Here is a 21,060-nt window from a genome sequence, read left to right as displayed (position 1 = left end):
GCGGAGTCTGTAACCTGAAGTGTTTGTAACCCGAGGTGTTTGTAACACAAGGTACCACTGTATATAGAAACGAGCTTACTGTACAAAAGTATCATTTGCATTTGTCGCTCTGCCCACTTTTGCTTCTGCCCCCCGATGTGGCCCCTGAAAGGTTCCCCAGAATGGAAGGTGGCTCTTGGACCAGCCTAAGACATTTTGGCACCTGAGGCGAACCGCAGAATGGCACCCCTCCCTCCCCGCCAGGGAATAAGGGGTGAGTGAAGATCTATGTCAGGAACAAGGGGGCAATAAAGATCTACATCGGGATGTGCCGCCCCTGCGAATCCTGCTGCCTGAGGCAGTCGCCTCAACTTGTCTCATGAGTGGGCCAGCCCTGCCTTGGACTGAAAAAAGTTCCCTGCCTGAATCGAATGAATGGCCTCGGGTCTTCTGGGATGTTTTGAGCTACATCGAGGGCTGAGTGGTATCTGGTTTTCAACCTTGTGATATATCTCCATCTAAACGTAGATCAGTTTATCACCAGATACAAGAAGGCAAAATACATTAAAAAATAATAAATGGAAGTGCAAAGTGATTGATCTCATACTGACTGGCTATGTCTCTCTCGGGTCCTTGCCAGGCACGCTATGTCCAAGCAAAGCTCAGCGTCCATGACCGTTCCCTGAAGGTAGCAACTGTGATTGAGAGCCTGGAGATGGAGATGGAGTTGCTCTGTCTGACTGGAGTGGAGGATCAGCTGCAGGCAGATGTCAGGCCTACTCTGGAAACACTGAGAAATGCCGGCATGAAGGTATGGCTAAACCACAAATGGAAAGCATCATTGGTTCACCTCGCCTCCCCAATCTGACAGTGCAACGGCAAGAGAAAGTGAGAGATACTATAGCATCATTTTGTGGAAAAAAGGGGGCATTTCCCCAGTAATCAGAACACTGAATTTTGTGGCTGAAAAAGCTGGCAGCATATTATGATATGCAGGGATTTATGATATGTAAAATGAACCATGGGAAGTCCTTGATATCTTAAGGATGTAAAAAAATGAGTATTGTAAATTGTAAAACAGAAAATTTAATTAAAAAATTACACACACACACACACAGGACTTTGGGAGCTGTGAAAAATGAGGCATCCTGACAACCAAATGTTTGGATCAAATAACAACTGTTTTTATCAGACACATACAAAAATAGTTTCCTGTAAATGCTTGAAGAGTTGTCATTGTTAGCCTCTCACTTTGATACCCAGGAGAGTGTTTGGTTCTTAAGTTTGGAAATTTTCCAAGTATGTGAGTTCAGAAGTAAAAAAAAGTAGGAAGAGTGTTCGTTGGCTGGTTGGTTTTAAGATGCATTGCCTGCTGTTCAGTTAAATTATCTGAGCGGCTTACAACAAAATTAAAGTACAGGCAACCCCCCCCCCCTAATTTATGCAGGGAATTGCATTCTGGTCATGTCAGCAGAATGCACATAAGCCTGTTACACCCTGTTATGCCTTTGTCCTGACCCCGCCATGCCCTCTTCTGGGTCCAAAAACAGCCCGCACATGCACTGTAGAGCATTTTTTTGAATTCACACAAAACGGGAGGCGCCTGTACATAAAAATTAGCTGAAGCAGCACATCTGTAAAAGCAGAATTAAAAGTTCCAAGGCTGGATAAAACAGAAGAAATTATAAAGGTCTGGCAGCAGAAAGTAGGTGATAGGTAAACCTCCCTAGAGAGTGATCCAAAGCTAGGGTGCCACCAATGAAAAGGCCCTTTCATGGAACCCACCTGTCAATGGTGGAGAACCCAGAGAAGGGCCACAACCTATGATCTTGGAGACCCATGTGGTTTGGGGGCTGTTTTGCTGCACACAGGAAAGCAAGGCAAAGATTGTGTGATCAGGTTTGCTTTAGTGATCAAAGCAAACTCGACTACTTTGCCCTGCCTTCGGTGCACATATGAAATCTGGGCAACACGGAATCCTTACCTAGCACAATTCTTCTCTTGAGGCTCCTGGGGTGGTGTATGAAATATTTTTTTTCAAAAAAGTCTGAAACAGTGAATTGTATTGAAATGGCCACCAGAGGGAGCAGAATTGGAAAAAAACAAATAATGAGCTGATAAGTTATACTGTACTTACTTTACCATTTACCACTAGGTTTTGATGAGCATGACTGGATGGGAAGTGAAGGGGTTAAGAAAGCATTATCTGTTTTTAGCCTGTTTTTAACTGGAAATGGATTTTGTGCCCTGTGCCTACATACATTAAATTAACTTTTTGATAGTTACCTTTGAGATTTGGGGAGAAAAGGATAGGCTAAAAATGTTCAGTCTCAGTTCTGAGCTATTCCCAAGGTCCTGTTTGTCCTAACCTGAAAAGGCTGGGCTGCCATCTTACCATATCTGTATCTGGAATGTCTGTTGTTCTGCCCACACAGAGCCTGTAACACTGACTAAACTGCTATCTCTGTCTTCCCAATGTAGGCTAGACATCTGTTATCAAATTGAATCCCCATCTGTTGTTTACCCCTCACAGAGCTATAATTCTCAGTACCCTCAACAAACTATAGTTCCCAAGATTCTTTGGAGGTGGAGCCACGTGTTTTCAATGTATAGTGTGGGTGATGAACACAGTCTCTTTGATTTTAGTAGGAATTATACATATTTTAACTAAAGGCCTATGCATGTATTCTAGCTCCATTAAGTTACTTTAAACTTCTCCACATGATGGCTGTCTCTTTAAGGACTACAAGCGACTCACTGCGCAGATGGGGCCATTTTTCACACTGCCACCACAAACTTTCCTTGCTGTGTCTCCTATACAATAGTAGGCTGCTGTATGAAGTCAGTAGCCACAGGGAACAATATAAAATGGCCTTTGTAGAATGCCTGAATCACAGGTGCCAACACCTTTTACATTTCTAAAAATGTCATTGGGTTGACTCTTGAGTTATTTGTTTTTAAAATTGCGCAGATCCCAGTATGTTATAGAAATCCCTCACTCTTAAAGATGCTTGCTAACTACATTGATGGAGCTTTTTCACATGCAAATACATTGAAAAATGTGTACACACACCCTCAGCTCCACATTGTGAAGTGGTACAGCTCCCAAGTTCTGCAGCCTCACACTGTGTAATGTGTAGCTCAGCTATTGTATCCAATTAAAATAAAAATCCATTTTTAAACGAGACTGTTGCTCAAACTGATTCATTTAATGTAAAAACAAAGTAGCTCAAACACACACACACACACCAATTTTCCTGGATTCCAGTACAAATATAAAAATAGGGTATCTGATAAACCTCCTACAAACTAAGCATTTTGTCGAATGCCTTTTTGTATCATTGTTGATTCCAGGATATTAAATGGTGCTTTTTTATTGTAGGTATGGATGCTCACAGGGGACAAACTAGAAACAGCCACGTGTACAGCTAAGAATGCACATCTGGTAACCAGGACCCAGGACATTCATATATTTAGACTGGTGAGTAATATGAATAAAACTAGCTTACTTAGCACTTGTCCATGGAGCTACATTATGAATCAAGGGGAATAATTTACACCAGCCCCAATGTGCAGTTAGAATAAAATATGAGTATATTATGCAGACCTAATCTTCCTCTGACTATCGTTGCATTTACACAACACCTAGACCCATCTGATGAATACATCAAAGTTGGACATTAATAGTGGAAAAAGAACATTCTGAAAAAAGTCTCCCTTGTTTCCTCCTTTGTTTATCCCTCTTGGGATAAAATGATTTCTTTCCTGCAGGCACGGTTGACATAGTGAATTTGGATCCCTTCTGTAACAACTTAAGAGGCAAAATACAGAGCAATAGGTTTGCTAACTAGTGACCAATGTAAATATGGTTGAGAATTCCTGTCTTCATTAATCTTACTCAGCTCCAGCTCTTTGAGGAAATGCTCTGAGAACATGCTTTTCTGAGGACGCTCAGAAAAAGGACAGGTTATGAGATTCAAAAGGAGAAGCCAATACTGATCCTGTGTTCTGATAATTTAGGGCTCCTCCAATTTATTTGATTTGCTTGCACAAAGCGTACACAGAGGTTAGATTATATCTGGTCATTATTGAACATTTGTTCTGATTTGCTTTGGGGTTGGAGTGTTACACAACAATGAGCATTCATCCTGACATGCTTATTGTTAAGTTGTAGGTGAACATATCAGATGACACAGCGATTCTTCAAACAGCTCTTGTTTATTCAGAGGCCAGAACTGAACTGAACTGAACTGAAGGGTTCAGTCAGCCTGCTTATATAGAGCTCCAGTACAACGTAACTGTAACAATTTTCTAAAACTATCCAATCACTGAACATCACTTTCGATCCCTTATTTGCATAACTATCTACAGTATCCCCCTGCTGGCCCAGGGTGAGAACTTCAGTACATAACACTTATGAGGTGCTTTTCCATCTTCCTGTTAATCATTCATTCATTCATTCATTCCTGTTAATTAATTCAATAATTCATTTCAATGCATTTCCCCATTACTTTCCTAGTGACACAAAGTCCATTTCCTTTTTTTGATGTAGATTTGCTGCACTAGGGCAGGTGTGGGGAACCTCTGACCCTCCAGATATTTCTGAACCACAACTCCCATCAGTCCTAGTAAGCATGGCCAACGAGAGTTGTCATTCAGCAACGTCCGGAGGGCCAAAAGTTCACCATACCAAGCTTGGTATCCCTCCTACAAAATACTGACAGTCTGGAGGAGGCCTGACTAGTAGAGATAGACCAGGGGTACCCAAATTTTTTTCAAAGAGGGCCAGATTTGATGAAGTGAACATGTGTGAGGGACAACCAATGTTGTTCTTGACCTTTTTTAAAGGATTGAACTTAGTGAGCTTTTTTTAAATGATTTTACCCCAGAGTTGTTGTGCTTTTTTTACAATTTTACCTCAAAGTTCTTGAGCTTTTGGGGGGATTTTACCCCAAGAAATAAACTGCCACAGTGGCTGGATTAAGCTGACAACCGACCGGCGGGCGGTTCTGTGAGGGGAAAGTTGAGAAGCTCCCAAGAGAATTCTCAGCTGAGCATGCTGCAATTATCAGGGTTCTTTGGAGGAAATCAATGCCTGTTGAAAGTGTTATCGGTTTGTAGTGTGGCTATTACCTTTGAAGAATTTACCCTCAGTAGCTCGAGTCCTCAAGTTGTTCAATGCAATATTGACATATGGAATAGTCTGACTAATCCATTTCAATGGCCTGATCCTGTGCATGTGTTGTTATTATTATTATTATTATTATTATTATTATTATTATTATTAATTATGTGAATTTCTTTCTTTTTGGGGGGGAGTCCCAAAGCAACTTACAGAAAGTTAGAATACAAAAATAAAAAAATAAAACCAAGAAAAACATACAGAATACTAAAAGTATCCATGCTCCAAATAAAGTCCTGCTAGTTTCAGTGAAACATACGTAGGAGTGATGATGATGATGATGATGATGATGATGATTTATACCCCACCCATCTGGCTGAGTTTCCCCAGCCACTCTTGATGGCTCCCAATTGAGTGTTAAAAACAATACAGCATTAAATATTAAAAACTTCCCTAAACAGGGCTGCCTTCAGATGTCTTTTAAAAATAAGATAGCTGCTTATTTCCTTGACATCTGATGGGAGGGCGTTCCACAGGGCAGGCTCCACTACCGAGAGCAATGGGGGTGGAGACGCTCCTTCATGTATACAGGACCGAGGCCGTTTAGGGCTTTAAAGGTCAGCACCAACACTTTGAATTGTGCTCAGAAATGTACTGGGAGCCAATGCAGGTTTCTCAGGACCAGTGTTATGTGGTCCCGGCGGCCACTCCCAGTGTTCATTGAAGTGCAGCCTATGAATGTTTAGGGAAGGGTGATGCAGAGGTTGTGATCCAAATTACTTCCTGACCATGCAATTTTGCATAGCATCTTTTAAAAAAATAAATAAATCTGATTTTTTAAAAAAAATCCAAGTTAATTTTAGAAATCTGCTTGGAATGATTTTGAGTGCCTATGGTTATCTGTTTGCTCTTTCCTAGGTCACCAACCGTGGAGAAGCTCACCTGGAACTCAATGCCTTCCGCCGCAAGCACGACTGTGCCCTAGTGATTTCTGGCGATTCCTTGGAGGTGAGAATCTGGTTGTCGTGGTAGCCATTGCAGCCGGTGAGCTGCTGGTGTGTGTGTGGGGGAAATGTTTATATCCATGTAACTATTTTATCTGTTTTGTGGAACAGGTGTGCTTGAAATACTACGAGTATGAGTTTATGGAATTGGCTTGCCAGTGCCCAGCTGTGGTCTGCTGCAGATGTGCCCCAACACAGAAGGCTCAGATTGTACGCTTGCTCCAGGAGAGAACTGGGAAGCTGACCTGTGCTGTGGGTAGGTCACTTCCAGCTTCGTTTTCTAGCTCGGCATCTCTGGGTGGTTTTATTTTTACCTATCTTCATTGGAGAGATTGAGAGACAGAGCGGCTGTGATCTAAATGCCATGTTTCTGGGGGCTCTCAGTTTACACCTTCTGGTTGCGCCCACCTGGCTCCCCTTGAAATCCCCTATAATGGTCAGATACCTTCTTGAACAGCATCCTATGAGGTGCGAGAGATACTGCCAGAGGTCCCCATCAACCATACGCATCAACTCAGGCCTACGTAGCTCTCTGCACACACAAACAGGCACCTCCCTCCATAGACTACGTAAATAAAAGCCATTCTCCCTTGGGTGCTGAATGTCTCCAAGGAGATTTGGCTCCCTCTACCGCTTGAAAGCAGAAGATGCTGTAACTTCAAAGGAAGTCGTTGTCTCTGCCTCCCTTTGAGGCTTCAGTTCTGTGTCCCCCCACCCCCAATATTTCACCATATTCTTGCATGATCAAGAAGGTTTGGCAAGAACGGGCTTGATTCTCAGTGGCTGGGTTTATAAGGGCAAGGAGGTTTACCACAGACATCATGCCTAGGTCCCTGATAATATACAAATTTGTGCATATGCCCCCTGCTGCCATGGGCATTTCAAACTTGCATATCCTGCTGCAAAGCGATATATGCAAGTTTCTCTATCACTTACTAACCGGAAGCACAGAAATCATTACCCTGGGTCACTTGCCTTTGCTTTATTAGCCAGGCAATATGAGATAAACTCATTGATCCTGCACCAAAGCAAGGAATCCATCTCTAGCACCAGCGCTTGCACTCGCCTGCTATACAAAAATGCTGCAAGGCACCATTAATACCAGAGTGGAGGCTCTTTTGTGATCAAGATGAACAGCCCTGCAAGTAAAGATTGGTGTTCCAGCAAGATTCTCCATGGTCTTTTTCTTTTTTGCCTCTTTCAGGTGATGGTGGGAATGATGTCAGTATGATTCAAGAGGCAGATTGTGGTGTTGGAGTTGAAGGAAAGGTGAGTCTCTCTCTCTCTCTCTCTCTCTCTCTCTCTCTCTCTCTCTCTCACCATTTTAGTTTTAAGCCAACAATTATATCGATAGCTAATGCACACAAAAGGAGCCTGTTTTGCTAAAAGGGATGAAATGAGTGTCTGACCTAGTTTACACGATGAAATCCTTACTGAATAAGTTGGTATATGCACAAGCTCCATGCACCCAGCATAGCTCCTTCACTCCCTGCTTGCGTACCTATGGAGACACAGGCCAGGAAGCCACAGTTAACCATAGTTTCTTGTTATGTGCAAACCAGGAAACTGTGGTTAACAGCTTCCAAACAAGCCATGGTTTGGAATGGTGAAATTATCCTCCTGACAAAGTCAATTCTGCCCATGGTGATGTATGTTTCCCACATTAAGATACCACTTGGTAAATGTGCAACCCTAGAACATTTTACGACCTGCCAAGAGTTTGTGAATGCAAACAAGGAGCAAAAGCAAGAGGTCTGTTCTGCTCTGGCGAGCTGCTGTTCTTGATTGCTGGCTTGGTAGCAATTTTGGTATAGTTCAGCTTGGTAGATCACAAGTTGTGCAAGCCACAACCTACTGGTTGTGAGGATGAAAGGGTAAAATGATGTGTACCGACCTAATCTCTTTGGAAGCAGGGCAGACTAAAAAATCTAACCATAAAACAAAGCAGTAAATAATAACTGTGAAAAATGGACCAAACACTACTAAGGCTGTAATTATGTGCATGCTTACCTGGGAGTAAGCCCCTCTGAACACAGTTTGACTTACTTCTGAGTAAACAGACATAGGTTTGCACAGCACATTAGACATATATCTGCAATTTATTGTTTTTTAAAGTCTTATTGCCCTTTTGTAAAAGTGCCAGAGATAACCACTTTGTTTCTCAAAGGATGCTGTAGCAGAGTCTTGGGGCCATTGTGATAAAGGTTCTGAATCTTGCTTTCATAGCTCTAACCTCTCATAATGAGGGCAGGGCTTAACCACCTGACCACAGCTGGCACTCCTGCTGAGCAAGGGAGAGGCAGGTGCCACAGAATCTGCTTCCCTATGGCAGGATATGTTTTCCTGCTATCTTGCGGTCTGATAGGTTGTTGCTTTTCTTAATTATTTCTTGGTGTACCTAGGAAGGAAAGCAAGCTTCCCTTGCAGCAGACTTCTCCATCACTCAGTTTAAGCATCTGGGCCGGCTACTGATGGTGCATGGACGGAACAGCTACAAAAGATCTGCAGCCCTCAGCCAGTTTGTGATCCACAGAAGCTTGTGTATCAGTACAATGCAGGCAAGTAACACCACAGCATCTTCACTTTTCTTCTCCCTGTTTAAGAGAGGACAACTGATGTCCAAAAGTTAAAAACGGTATTTTTACATTGCTCTAATACGTCACGAAGTCAATTCAGTGTAGCGTCTTGCTGCTGTTAAAACTGAAAATGTGTCTTATTTTTATCGGAGCTGCAAGGTTTAAGCTTTCCAGTTAGTAACACAATTAAAATCTCCATTAGTTAATAAATAAGGGGTTGCGGTTGGCAAAGGCTCAGGGCTGGCCCTATCTGTTCCTATAGTGATGGAGCAGAGTCATGGATCCACCCACCCAATGTCAAGATGACTGGACCAGACCAAAGGCTTACCTGGTCCAACATCCTTGTCTCACAAGGGCCATCCAGATGTCCATGGCAAGCCCACATGTGGGACCTAGGTGCAACAGTTCTGTTCCCACGTACTCTTCTCAGCAAGTGGTATTTGCAAAGGCATGCTGCCTGCAAGAGCAGAGACAAAGCATAACCATCATGGCTAATAGCCATTGATAGCCATATCCTCTGACAACTATCCACTGTAAATGGATGTTTAATTTTGTTTCCCACCTAAAAATAAGCCCAACAAGGTAGCCTATAATCGACAACAGTAAAATCCAAGAACCAGTAGCATAAAGGCAGACTGTATTCCCATACCTGCTTACCTAGAAGCAAGCTCCAGTGAAGTCATTCGTGGAATTCTGCTTTTTAACTTACCAAAAACTTGAAAATAGACATTCCCCTCCCCCCATAGTACCTGAAGGCCAGCTGTGAAGGCTCTGTGTATCTTGATTGTATGTGCGCCAACAGTGAGACAGAGATTGAATTCGGTGTCCAAATAGTTCTGTGAAAACATCCATGACCTTTTTTTTGCGTCCCAAAGAAACTTCAGACCTGTTGATCGTCAGGATACTTAAGCATGTGTCAGATGATGGGCAATGGGAGTAATTGCTTTTGAGGAGAGAGAGAATAGGTTAGGATGGAACGCACAACACAAGTCTGCATGTTCTGTGATTAAAGCACAGCTTGCTACCTCTCTAGTTCAGCTCACGTTGAGTCTTCCTCGTGTGGAAACAATAGCTTTTTAAGAATTAAGATGGTTTGAGAGGTGCTGCTTTAAATCCTGCACATGACAGCACCTTTTTCTTTGTCACCTGTGGTCTTTTCAAACAGGCATTGTAGGTATCTCAAACTACATTTTTTAAAACGTGGAATGAGTGTGTACGTCGGGAAAGCCAATATAGGAATCCACAGTTGTTGTTGAACTATAATTTCCACCATTCCTGGCTGTTGGCCATGCTGGCCAACCGGCTGATGGGAGCTGGAGTCCAAGAACATCTGGAAGGCCACAGATGAGAGAGAGCTCAGTTGGTAAAGCAAGAGACTCTTCATCTCGGGTTCGTGGGTTCGAGCCCCATGTTGGGTGAAAGATTCCTGCACTGCAGGAGGTTGGACTAGATGATCCTTGTGGTCCCTTTCAACTCTACAATTCTGTGATTCCCCATCCCTGATTTAAAGCCTGCAGCTGACAGACTGTAAAGAAAACATGTAGATTAGTGTTCACTGAAAACCAGGTACTCAGGCTGTCTGACAAAATGCACCAAGTGAAAATCATGCATTTGTCAAGTAAGCATTGTAGCTTTTTGAAACTATAAAGTGGGATGTGTTTAAATGCCATGAGCATCCCTTCTTCAAATCACTTTTAGCTCATGTCTGCCTTCAGTCCCCAAGTGGCGAGTTCCAATCTTGCTCCGCTTCTGTGAATTGCCACAGAATTCCTATTGCCACGTGAGCCATCAGGATGGATCATTGCTGTTGAACACATCTTTGCTTCGAAGCCTAAAGAGTCTTTCCATTTTTGTTTGTTCTGCAGGCTGTTTTTTCTTCGGTATTCTACTTTGCATCCGTCCCTCTCTACCAGGGCTTCCTCATTATTGGGTAAGAACCAAACACTCCCCCCCAAAAAATATGTAACTAGGAAGTCTGAAATGCAAGGAGGCTAGTTTTGAAATCCTCGTATGTCTGGAAGCATTCACATCCTCGTGTGTCGCTGTCTACAATGCGGACTGCCTTCCTTCCTGCTATAGCTGCTGTTATCAGAATAAGAGATGAGACTTTGAAGGCTCAACATTTTCAAAGCAGCAATTAATCCCACAATCATGATAAGCACATGGACCTTATTAGGACCAATTTCAGCTCTTATGGCAACTTTTATTTGAGAACCAGGAAGAAAAGGTTTAATTTGCTCAGAAGTCCCTCTTTTGGAAGAAAAGCAGGATGTAAATTTTAAAACTAGTAAATTAACCTGGGCAGCCAATGCTTTTCTAACATGAGCCCTTTTTTTATTCAAGAAAGCACAACAGATACATATGTCCCACTTCACATGTTTCTGGCCTAAGGTCTGTCATTGTAGCAGAAGAATTAAGACTGAGCATTGGCTGAGCATTGGCAAACATTGGTTTTCAGTGTTAGGGCCTGTGTCTTAGACAACATCACACATTTCACGGCAACACAACAAAATATGCCTCAAAGTCTGCTTTTGCCAGGGAAGAGCAGCTAGTTCTAACCCCTGATGAGTGGCTCCGTGTGATATCTATGCTGTGCAAATGTGTTTGCCACATTTATGCTTTTAGATCGCACATAAAACACATTGCACTTTTTTTAGAGAGAGAGAGAGATGCATTTCAGATGTGAAGCAGCTCTTTGACAGCAGCCTCAGGGTGGGGTTGTAGTTCAGCAGTAGGACACATGCCTGGGATGGAGAAGGTTGGGGGCAGGATTCAATCTATGGCATTTCCATTTAAAGGGGTCAGGTGACAAGACAATGGAAAAGACTTCTGCCTGAGACTGTAGAGTAGACAATACTGGTATGAGTGGCTAAATATTCTGATGTGGCAAATTCCTATGATATCCTATTTATAACAGGAGCTTTCATTTCACTTTTGTTTTTCCTTTCCTGAAGCATGCACTTCCATCTCCTGGAATATGAATGTTCAAGGCTGTTTAAAAATGAGGGTTTTGTGGGGTTTAATTATGACACCCATGCATTTTTTGTGCCTTCCAATTATTTTATGCAGTACACTGATAATAGAGACAGGGAAACTGACTATACATGGGATTGTGGATTAGCCAGAATTTGGGATCTGGGCTATTAGCCTTGGCAGAAATGAAATTAGAAATGCATGTCTGTGCATGGAACTCATATATATGTAGTGGTGGCTACTAGCAAACATTTTTAAAAGAAGCTCTGGGTGGTATCCAATGCACTCATTCTGTTGGCAAAGGAGTTTTTGCTTGTACAATGGAGCTTTTCCTCCCATCTCCTCCCTGTGTGTGCACCCTGCTCCAGAGGGCGGGGGAACCCCCAGAACAAATTTAGGGGGTTTGTGGGGGAGAAGTTCTACTGTGCAAGCAAGAATCCTTGTACTGCCTTACCAAGTTACTTGGTACTGCATTGGTTACAACCCTCTGTGGAGGAGGAGAGGTGAGAAGAGGCTTAAACTTCATTGCTGATCTCATCCTGGGTCGAACCCAAACCCTTTAAGTGGCCAATGACATTCAATTGCGAGAGACAGCATAGAGAAATGTAGAAACCAACAAAAACAACTCTCCCTATTCTGCTTATGTTTGCCACCCCTCAGTCAGATTTGTCGAGGTGGGAGAGGAGGTGTTGAATCCATGTGGAAATCATTGGGGATCTCTTCTGTTGTTGCTTTCAGGTATTCTACACTCTATACTATGTTTCCAGTGTTCTCTTTAGTGCTGGACAAAGATGTCAAATCAGAAGTTGCCATGCTGTACCCAGAACTCTACAAAGATCTTCTGAAGGTTTGTTACATCTTGTGTTGTGTTTTCATCTTTTGTCTTCAGGTTTATGCTCAAGATCACATACAGAAATGTGCACCAGACTGACGTTCATTTTGTTTCCCTGTCCTCTTTCATTTCTTTAGGGAAGGCCCTTATCGTACAAGACATTTTTGATATGGGTTTTGATAAGTATTTACCAAGGTAAGAGACTGTCTGTCCAGGTACCTCTCAGTGAATTGTTTGAAATGAATTGTTCAAATCTCATATTTTCCCAGATTTGGTGGAAACAACAAACACTGACTTGAATAAGCAAATCTACTAAATTGAATATTTGTGCATAATAAATTATGGGTTTTATAGGTTTGGAAGAGAGGCAATGAGCTCTGCAGAGATTTATATCTACACAAACACATGCTCATTCCCTGGCCACTGGAAGTCCTGCTCAGTTTCCTTCTGGCTTCTCAGATTTCCCCAGACATTGGCTGCAATCCTGCTTCCTCCATGTGCAGAGAGCAGCGTGCAGAGGGGCTGTCATGGTGGTGGTCTAAAGACAAAAGCAGCTCAGTCTCCTGTGTCTACCTGAGCAATGAGGCCAAGGAACCAAGCCACGATCAACAGCTTTGTAGGACTGGGTAGAACCCTATCTGGCCCTTACATCACCTGACCTCTGTTGAGTGGTCCATTCTAATACCACCATCTGGCCAATGACAGTAATGATAGTGCAGCTCAGCAAAGACTAAGGCAACAGGTGCCTCCTCCAGCAAACCAGTCACAGTAGCACAGAGCACAAGGAGCTTACTGCTTCTGCTACAGCCTAAGTGAATTGCTCATGCTGCCTTTCTATAGAGGCTCCCATTGAACCCTACTGTGCCATGTCCAGGTCATCATTAGCACTCTCCATGCATCCCTTCTCTGCGTGGTATAGATGTTAGTGTCAGACTTGGACCTGGGAGACCAGAGTTCAAATCCCCACTCAGCCATGAAACTCACTGGGTGACCTTGGGTCAGTCACTCATTCTTGGGCTACATTGAAAGGCCTACACCGAAAGACCTAGATTGGCTCCTAGCACGTTTCCGAGCACAATTCAAAGTGTTGGTGCCAGTGTTCAAAACTCCCATTGTTCAAGGCGCATTTTGCGACAGGGAATTTCATTAGCGCAAGCAGTTTCTGAGCTCTGGGCTCAGTACTGCATCTAAGATTTCAGATTAAAACTGCAGAGTGAAGGAAAGGAGGACCTGTTTCTACCTCCTACTCTCTGGAGACTGGAGAAGAGATGCTCTTAAGAATATTAGGGGGGACCCTGTGGAACACCCTCCCATCAGATATCAAGGAGATGAATAACTATATAACCTTTAGAAGACACCTGAAGGCAGCCCTGTATAGGGAAGCTTTTTAAGGTTTAATATTTTATTATGTTTTGATATATGTTGGAAACCGCCCAGAGTGGCTGGGGCAACAAAGTCAAATGCTCAGGATACAAATAATAACTATTATTATTATTATTATTATTTATTAGCTACCTCACAGAGTTGGGGGTATGTGTTTTCTGCTCTGACCTATTTGGAGGGAAGCTGGGATATAAATGTAATTTTGAGAAAAGACATAACTGAGAACCTCAGTGTGAGGTTCAGGATTGATTTGCTGTGCGGTTAATGCTTTAGATGTAATTTCACAAAAAACATCAGTGAGTGTTGCAGGGGGGACCATAACGGCTTCCCAGGAAGCTGTTCTGCACCCTTCACTCTGCATAGCAGCCATTATCCATCAGTTAGCTTCACATTCAGAGGGGCTAAGTTATACCCAGTTGATTGATTGCCTTTTTAATTGGAAAAGGAGGACCAGGAACCTATTACATTTTAAGAGGGTCAGAGAAGAATTGGAGAGTTGGCTGCAACAGCAATTACTTTTCAAGGGCTAAATCAATACTATAGAGCAGTGTCTTGGCCTTCGCAGAGATCACACAGCTCCCGGACAGTCAGAAAGAGTGAGACATCGTGGGAAAGCTTTCCAGGCCAAGAGCCTTCTCCTGTTACATTCTGTTGGTCAGATGACCTCACCCCTTGATGGATCACACCATGCAATTTTGGCTAGTAGTTATCGCTCAAGATCAGGGATGGCCCAAAACTGAGCAGTACCCAGATGGTGGAAAATTTACTCCCTGGGTCTGTGTTTTATGGCTTGATCTTGAGTCACTGGTAGAATTGTTCTTCAAACAAGCATAATGTGATGTCTGTGGATTAGTCATCAGTACAGATTACTCATGCTGATGACATGAGTTATGTCTGCAGCTGAGGATCTGGGACGTTGTGTAGCTATTCTCAGATCAGCCAGAAGTAGAATGCAAAGTGATTCTCAATCTTTCTCTCCCTAACCATTCTCAAAAAATACGTTTCCTTGAACAGAAGTCCTACTGAGTTCATTGAGACTTCTTAACATGCTTAAGACTGGTAACAAAATTAGCTTCAGAATCTCACCACAGCCATGAACGCACTGAGAAATCTTGGTCAAACTCCTCTCTCTCTCTCTCTCTCTCAGCCTAACCTGCCCCCACCTTCAGTGTGTGAATATTATTACAGGTCTACCGAGTTGCAGGGCTTTTGTAAGGTTAGCCAGGATAATATGTCAGAAGGGGAGAACCTGTGGCCATCCAACCTGTTGCTGGACCATTGACCCTAGCAGCATGGCCCAGTGGTGAGGGATGATGGGAAGCGTAGTCAACAACACATGGAGGGCCAAAGGTTCCTCGCCTCTGATGTATTATGCTGGTTAATAATATAATTGGTCATAGGAATAAGTGTTTTGAAAACTCTACAGCTACTGTATAATATTAAGATACTGTCTAGCACAGGCATAGGCAAACTCTGGCTCTCCAGATGCTTGGGACTACAACTCCCATCATTCCTAGCCAGCATCACTAGTGGTCAAGGATGATGGGAGTTGTAGTCCAACAACATCTGGGGACCCACAGGTTGAGAACCACTGAGCTAGAGGAAGGAAGGAAGTCTTCTGTATTTTCTTGTTCATGGAAGGGTCATAGCTCTGACTAGCAAGTCCCACTGATTTCAGGGAGGCCGCTCAAAGTCTGGATCCAACCCACTCACTGTATTTTTTACATTTTTGTAATTTATTTAACCCCTCCTTTCTCTTTCGTCCACTTGCAGGCAGCATCATTATGTATGGCGCATTGCTGCTCTTTGAATCTGAGTTTGTCCACATTGTGGCTATTTCCTTCACATCCTTGATCCTCACTGAGCTGTTGATGGTGGCGCTGACAATCCAGACGTGGCATTGGCTCATGATAGTGGCAGAACTACTCAGCCTTTCCTGCTACATTGCCTCGCTGGTCTTCTTGCACGAGTTTATTGGTAATAGCCGTTGCTCTGAATTTCTCAAAACTTCTTTGGTCAAATGTAAAGCCAGGGCTACTTCTGGAAGCCAAGGTACTTTTGGAAATGGATTTAAGGCACGGGCTCTAGGGCAGCTAGAATTAAAGAACTGACCATCTTCAATATTGAAAGCAAGCAGGGTGCCATGTGGATTTTACATTCCACGCTCCAAATGTTCAACTGCAAACCCATGAATTGTAATGGGCAAAGAAAGTGATGAATTGGTGTTAGAGCAGATGTAGAAAACCTGTGATCTACAAGACTGCCAAGACAGTCAATTTCGTTCATTAGCCCATTGATAGGTCAAGATGGTGATGGGCAGTTATAATATGGTTACCAGATTTTTTTCAATGAATCTGGGGACACACACACACAAATACATACATGCATACATACATACATACATACATATATACATATATACATATACATATATATATATATATATTAAAGCTGAGTAGCAACAAGGAGTCAGTAGTGGGGATGGTGAGGCAAAAGACCCTGTGCCCACGCACACATGCATATTGTATAAAGGTGCAAAGCCCTTCTTTTGCACCCTGTGAAACATAAATGCGCAGAGGTTTTTTTTAAAAAAACTGGGCAACAGCCACCCGCCCACGACTGCTGAGCCTCCCCCGATCTCCTTCCCCCTCCCCCCTTTCTTTTGACCGATCAGGGGAGGCTTGGGAGTTGCAGGCGGGTGGCCGTTGCCCAGTTTTTAAAAACTCTGCCCCTCCTGGGCAACGGCCGCCCGCCCACAACTCCCGAGCCGCCTCCAATCTGTCAAAACAAAGGGGGAAGGGGGAAAGAGATCTGTACCACCGGATGTCCCCAGTTACCCTACGGCAGTGGCAGCAGCAGCAAGCAGCTCCTGAAGCCAGCCAGAGCCAACTGCGCTACCAGGCTGGCTCCAGGCTGCTGAGACTGCCGCCATTGCCACGTTTCCCAGGCACAGATTTGCAAATCTGGGGACTGTCCCCAGGAACCAGGGACGCCTGGCTACCCTAAGTTATAAGCTACTGTTGTAAGTTTTTCCAGAGGAGTCACCCCTATCCTATAAAAACATTAGCATAAGTAAAGCCCTCTTGTATCAGACCAAGAGGCCTGTCCCCCACAGTAGCCAACATATTTTATTCATTTGCTTACTGTGTTTAAAGGCCACCCTTCATTCCAAGGTGCCAAATACAGGCAGTTGAAATTAAACAATAATATTTAACAGCAGCAAACACAATTTCCATACAAGTAAAATGGCAGCCACAATAGAAATCCAATCCGATGTACCTCTCCGTTACCCAAGAGCCTGAGCAAAGAGGCAAGTCTTCGGCTGATGATGAAATGACAACTGGGTCATGGTGAGACACACTTCAGAGGGAAGGCTGTTCCCGAGGCATGGGGCCACCACCATGAGAATTCACCACAGATCTTATTTTTTTTTTTTTTATTTTTTTATAAATTTTTTTTATTGCTTTTTTCCAGAATCTAAATCCATCATCAATAACACAACAAAAGCGGTTTTACAGAAAGAAAAAGAAATTAAACAAGAAAAAATTCATTTTTCGAAGTCTTTTTTTTTTTTTTTCATCATCCACTGGACTTCCCCATCTCCTCCATCCCTGCATTCTTTATAATAAATATAAACAGCAAATTAATACCTTGTTTCCTGTGTTTTTGTATTTTCATCTAATTATTCACTCTGAAATTAAAACTTTTCTCAATCATTAACTTTGTTTCTATCAACTCCGAATTTCAATACTGAAGCATATTTACCTCAAACCTTAGCAAATTTTTAACATTCATATATCTTATAATGTTTTTGTAAATAGTCCTTAAATTTTTTCCAATCCTCTTCCGCAGCCTCTTCTCCCAGGTCTCGGATTCTGCCAGTCATTTCGGCTAGTTGCATATAGTCCATCAGTTGTGTGTGCCATTCTTCCAGTGTGGGGAGAATTCACCACAGATCTTAGAGATGGCTAACAATAGCCCTCTCCTTGTAGTAATATAGAAAAGCCTACTAAGGTCTCTTTTTTGCATCCATTATTAGTCTAATCTTTCAGTGGAAATGGAAAAAAGGAAGTCATGGAAGGGCTGACAGAACAGGGGGAAACGTAAGGAAAATAACTGCTAATTTGCAGAGCGGTCTAAAATTGCAATGAAACAATATATCTACCTCCATTCCAAAATATGCAGCTGTCAATGCTGAATTAAAAGTTGTGTTTCCAGAACTTCAACTTTGAAGATTCATTTCTCCCCCTTTGAAGACCTTAGTGTGACACTCTTGTCAGTTTACTTTCAACTTTAAGTGTTTGCTTTCTGCAAAGATTGAAAACTTACTCCTAGTTACCAACTTTCATTTAGAAATTCAAAGCATAAGTAACATTGTTGTTGTATTTTAGCAATCGCATTTTAAATATGGAAGCTTGATTTTTTTTAATGGTTTACTGTATTTTAGTATGATTCCATTGCTGTTTTAAGAGGATCCAGTTCCACTTTTACAGCTAACCTGAAATTATTTTATTGAAACAGGACTTTAGGCATTTAGCTACTTCATCAGAGTGGAACTGATGAAATTCGTTCATGGAATGTTTACACCCAGTTTTAATTTTTTTTAAGGGCATTTAAGTATGCTTTGAAAGGGGGCTGTGCTTTCTTCTCAAATTTGTTTTTTAAAAAAAAGCTAAGAAAAGTACTTCTGATACTGTATTCTAACAATACAATCTTGTCTACTCAGAAGTTAGGTCTGTTGCTATCAATGGGACTTCCAGGAAAATGTGGCATTTTCCAATGTTCAGTTCATAATATACATAAATGTCCCTTCAAAGTTGGAGGAAAACTGAGTGTGAGCATTCCATTACTTTATTCCTTTCTTTGAACATGTATTTGCTTAAATATATATATATATTTAGCAGAACAATACATTTAACAAACCATGCTACACATGGAAATTTTGAAAACTAATTATTTAAGGGTAAAAAAAAACCCCAACCTTTAAACATCCCAACAATAAGCACACGAAATGCTGTATTGAAACAACAGCAACACTGTAATAAATATGCTGGAGCCCTCAATGTGTTCCTTTTTATATCTGCATCTATTAAAAAAACAATTCCTGGCCGACATTGAATACTTGTGCTTGCGGAGGGGGGCACATTTTGGTGGCTTCTCATTAACATTTCTAAGTTGCACCTCACAGTTGTACTCCAGTTAAGCTGCCAAAGTAGAGGAACCACCTGCAAAAGCCCATCTTACTTTTGGGTAGTAAAATGATTTCAGTTAGCTTTAAATGTACAGCTGGACTCCTTGAAATAAGCATGTTTATTAAATAGGGACACGGATGGCGCTGTGGTCTAAACCACTGAGCCTCTGGGGCTTGCCAACCACAAGGTCGCCGGTTTGAATCTATGAGCTCCCGTTTCTCTCTCCAAGCTTCTGCCAACCTAGCAGTTTGAAAGCACACCAGTGCAAGTAGATAAATAGGTACCACTGCAGCAGGAAGGTAAATGTCATTTTTGTGCGCTCTGGCACTTGTCATGGTGTCTCGTTGCGCCAGAAACGGTTTAGTTATGCTGGCCACATGACCCAGAAACAGGGCCGGATTTAGGTTTGATGAGGCCCTAAGCTACTGAAGGTAATGGGGCCCATTATATGTCCAGCTGTCCTTTGCCCACAACAAATTGTCACTGTTTTTTGTGTTGAATAAATGCTATATGGTAATTTATGGACCTAATAGGTATCTAAAGCCATTTGCGCATAACAAAATATGAATTTTATCAAAGTAATTGTTGAACTGAAATACAATTTCAGTTTAGAAGTATATTAAGAGTGAAATACAATGAAGAATAAGTATATTTTTGGTGGGGGGGCAAGAGAGTGGGGCCCTAATCTATATCTTGTTTAGCTTATAGGTAAATCTGGCACTGCCCGGAAAGCTGTCTGCAAACACTGGCCCCCTCGGCCTGAAATGAGCGCCACACCCCATAGTTGCTTTTGACTGGACTTAACTGTCCAGGGATCATTTACCTTTTTATTACATTTTATTAAATAAATAAATAAATAAATAAAGTTGCATTGCTTGCTATTTAGTTAGGGTGCATGCACATGGCTCTGTTCTGTTGAACCTATTTTGATGTTTGTTTTTCTTCTCCTTCCTCCCCCTCAACATGCCTCCTATATGAACCATTCTCTCTTTCTTCTCTTGCAGATGTTTACTTCATTGCAACCTTATCGTTCTTGTGGAAGGTGACAGTAATCACTCTGGTCAGCTGTCTCCCCCTCTACTTCCTAAAGTATCTGAGGCGAAGATTTTCTCCCCCAAGCTATTCAAAACTCACTTCGTAGGTGGTTCCACCAGTGGAGCAGAGACTACTTCTCCCCCGCCCCAACCCTCTTTTTCTTTTTGCACAAAATAAATGTGTGTTCCTCATAGTAACGGTTATGTCCGATGGTTGCAAATGGATCATGCACTGGCTAGAGAATGTTTCCGAAAGACTGAAATAACTGGCAGTGCAGCAGAAACAGCCAAGTAAACCGGAGAACTTCCAGGTTTTTTTTTTGGTCAACTTTATATTTATTTTAACTGATAATAAATGCATGTAACTGGAAAGAAGAGTTGGCTTCCAGTGGGCAATTACTGGAATGGGCTTACTTGGGAAGTACTATGTAAGCTATTGATGTGACAAATTTTTCAAACGAATTCCCCCCCCCCTTTTTAATTTCCTCATGTCATTTTTATATTACTATTTATCTTTTTAGTTCAGGTCCTAGTTTATAAGCATTTTGTATGTCTCGGGAAATACTTTAGAATGGGTGAAACCACATGCTCACAGGCAACTTTAGCCATGCTGACCTCTTTTGATGTGTTCCAATGCAAACCAGAGCTCCAAATTTCAGCTAAGTTTTCTTTAATCTGCAAAACGGAAACAAACAAAAAAGCCACAGTGCGTCTTTTCTGCTCTGAAGTTGTCCAATTATTTTTAACGGGGATTGACGCTGGTAAAAGAGAGGTTCTGTTTTATTAAATGGTACCATTTCCTTGGGAGAATACTTTTGTGTCATCCAAACTGCCGGTGCGTCGTTAACGTTATAACAACCAGAACTAAGGCAAACATGGGGTTCCCACCCCATATTCACATAATTAATGCTTATGACCAAGGGTGCCAATTTGAATAAAATATTGGGGAGGAAGGGGCTTGTAAG

The 21,060-nt window shown here is 42.3% G+C and overlaps 1 protein-coding gene across 3 annotated transcripts in view; it reads left to right on the top strand.

The window, feature by feature from the left end:
- The window catches only part of ATP9A (ATPase phospholipid transporting 9A (putative)), a 93,369-nt gene extending 72,970 nt beyond the window's left edge, over positions 1 to 20,399 (top strand). For all 3 annotated transcript variants that reach the window (XM_053394276.1, XM_053394275.1, XM_053394274.1), the window contains exons 18-28: positions 620 to 790; positions 3,362 to 3,460; positions 6,020 to 6,109; positions 6,217 to 6,361; positions 7,310 to 7,374; positions 8,508 to 8,663; positions 10,547 to 10,611; positions 12,393 to 12,501; positions 12,624 to 12,681; positions 15,643 to 15,846; positions 20,066 to 20,399. In XM_053394276.1, coding sequence (XP_053250251.1) covers positions 620 to 790; positions 3,362 to 3,460; positions 6,020 to 6,109; positions 6,217 to 6,361; positions 7,310 to 7,374; positions 8,508 to 8,663; positions 10,547 to 10,611; positions 12,393 to 12,501; positions 12,624 to 12,681; positions 15,643 to 15,846; positions 20,066 to 20,202 — 1,299 coding nt within the window. In that variant the 3' untranslated portion in view covers positions 20,203 to 20,399. The remainder of the gene's footprint in view (positions 1 to 619; positions 791 to 3,361; positions 3,461 to 6,019; positions 6,110 to 6,216; positions 6,362 to 7,309; positions 7,375 to 8,507; positions 8,664 to 10,546; positions 10,612 to 12,392; positions 12,502 to 12,623; positions 12,682 to 15,642; positions 15,847 to 20,065) is intronic.
- Positions 20,400 to 21,060: the final 661 nt, after the last annotated feature.

The sequence above is a fragment of the Podarcis raffonei genome, chromosome 6 (assembly GCF_027172205.1).
Source record: "Podarcis raffonei isolate rPodRaf1 chromosome 6, rPodRaf1.pri, whole genome shotgun sequence".
NCBI lineage: Eukaryota > Metazoa > Chordata > Lepidosauria > Squamata > Lacertidae > Podarcis > Podarcis raffonei.
This window is presented reverse-complemented; position numbering and strand designations above follow the sequence as displayed.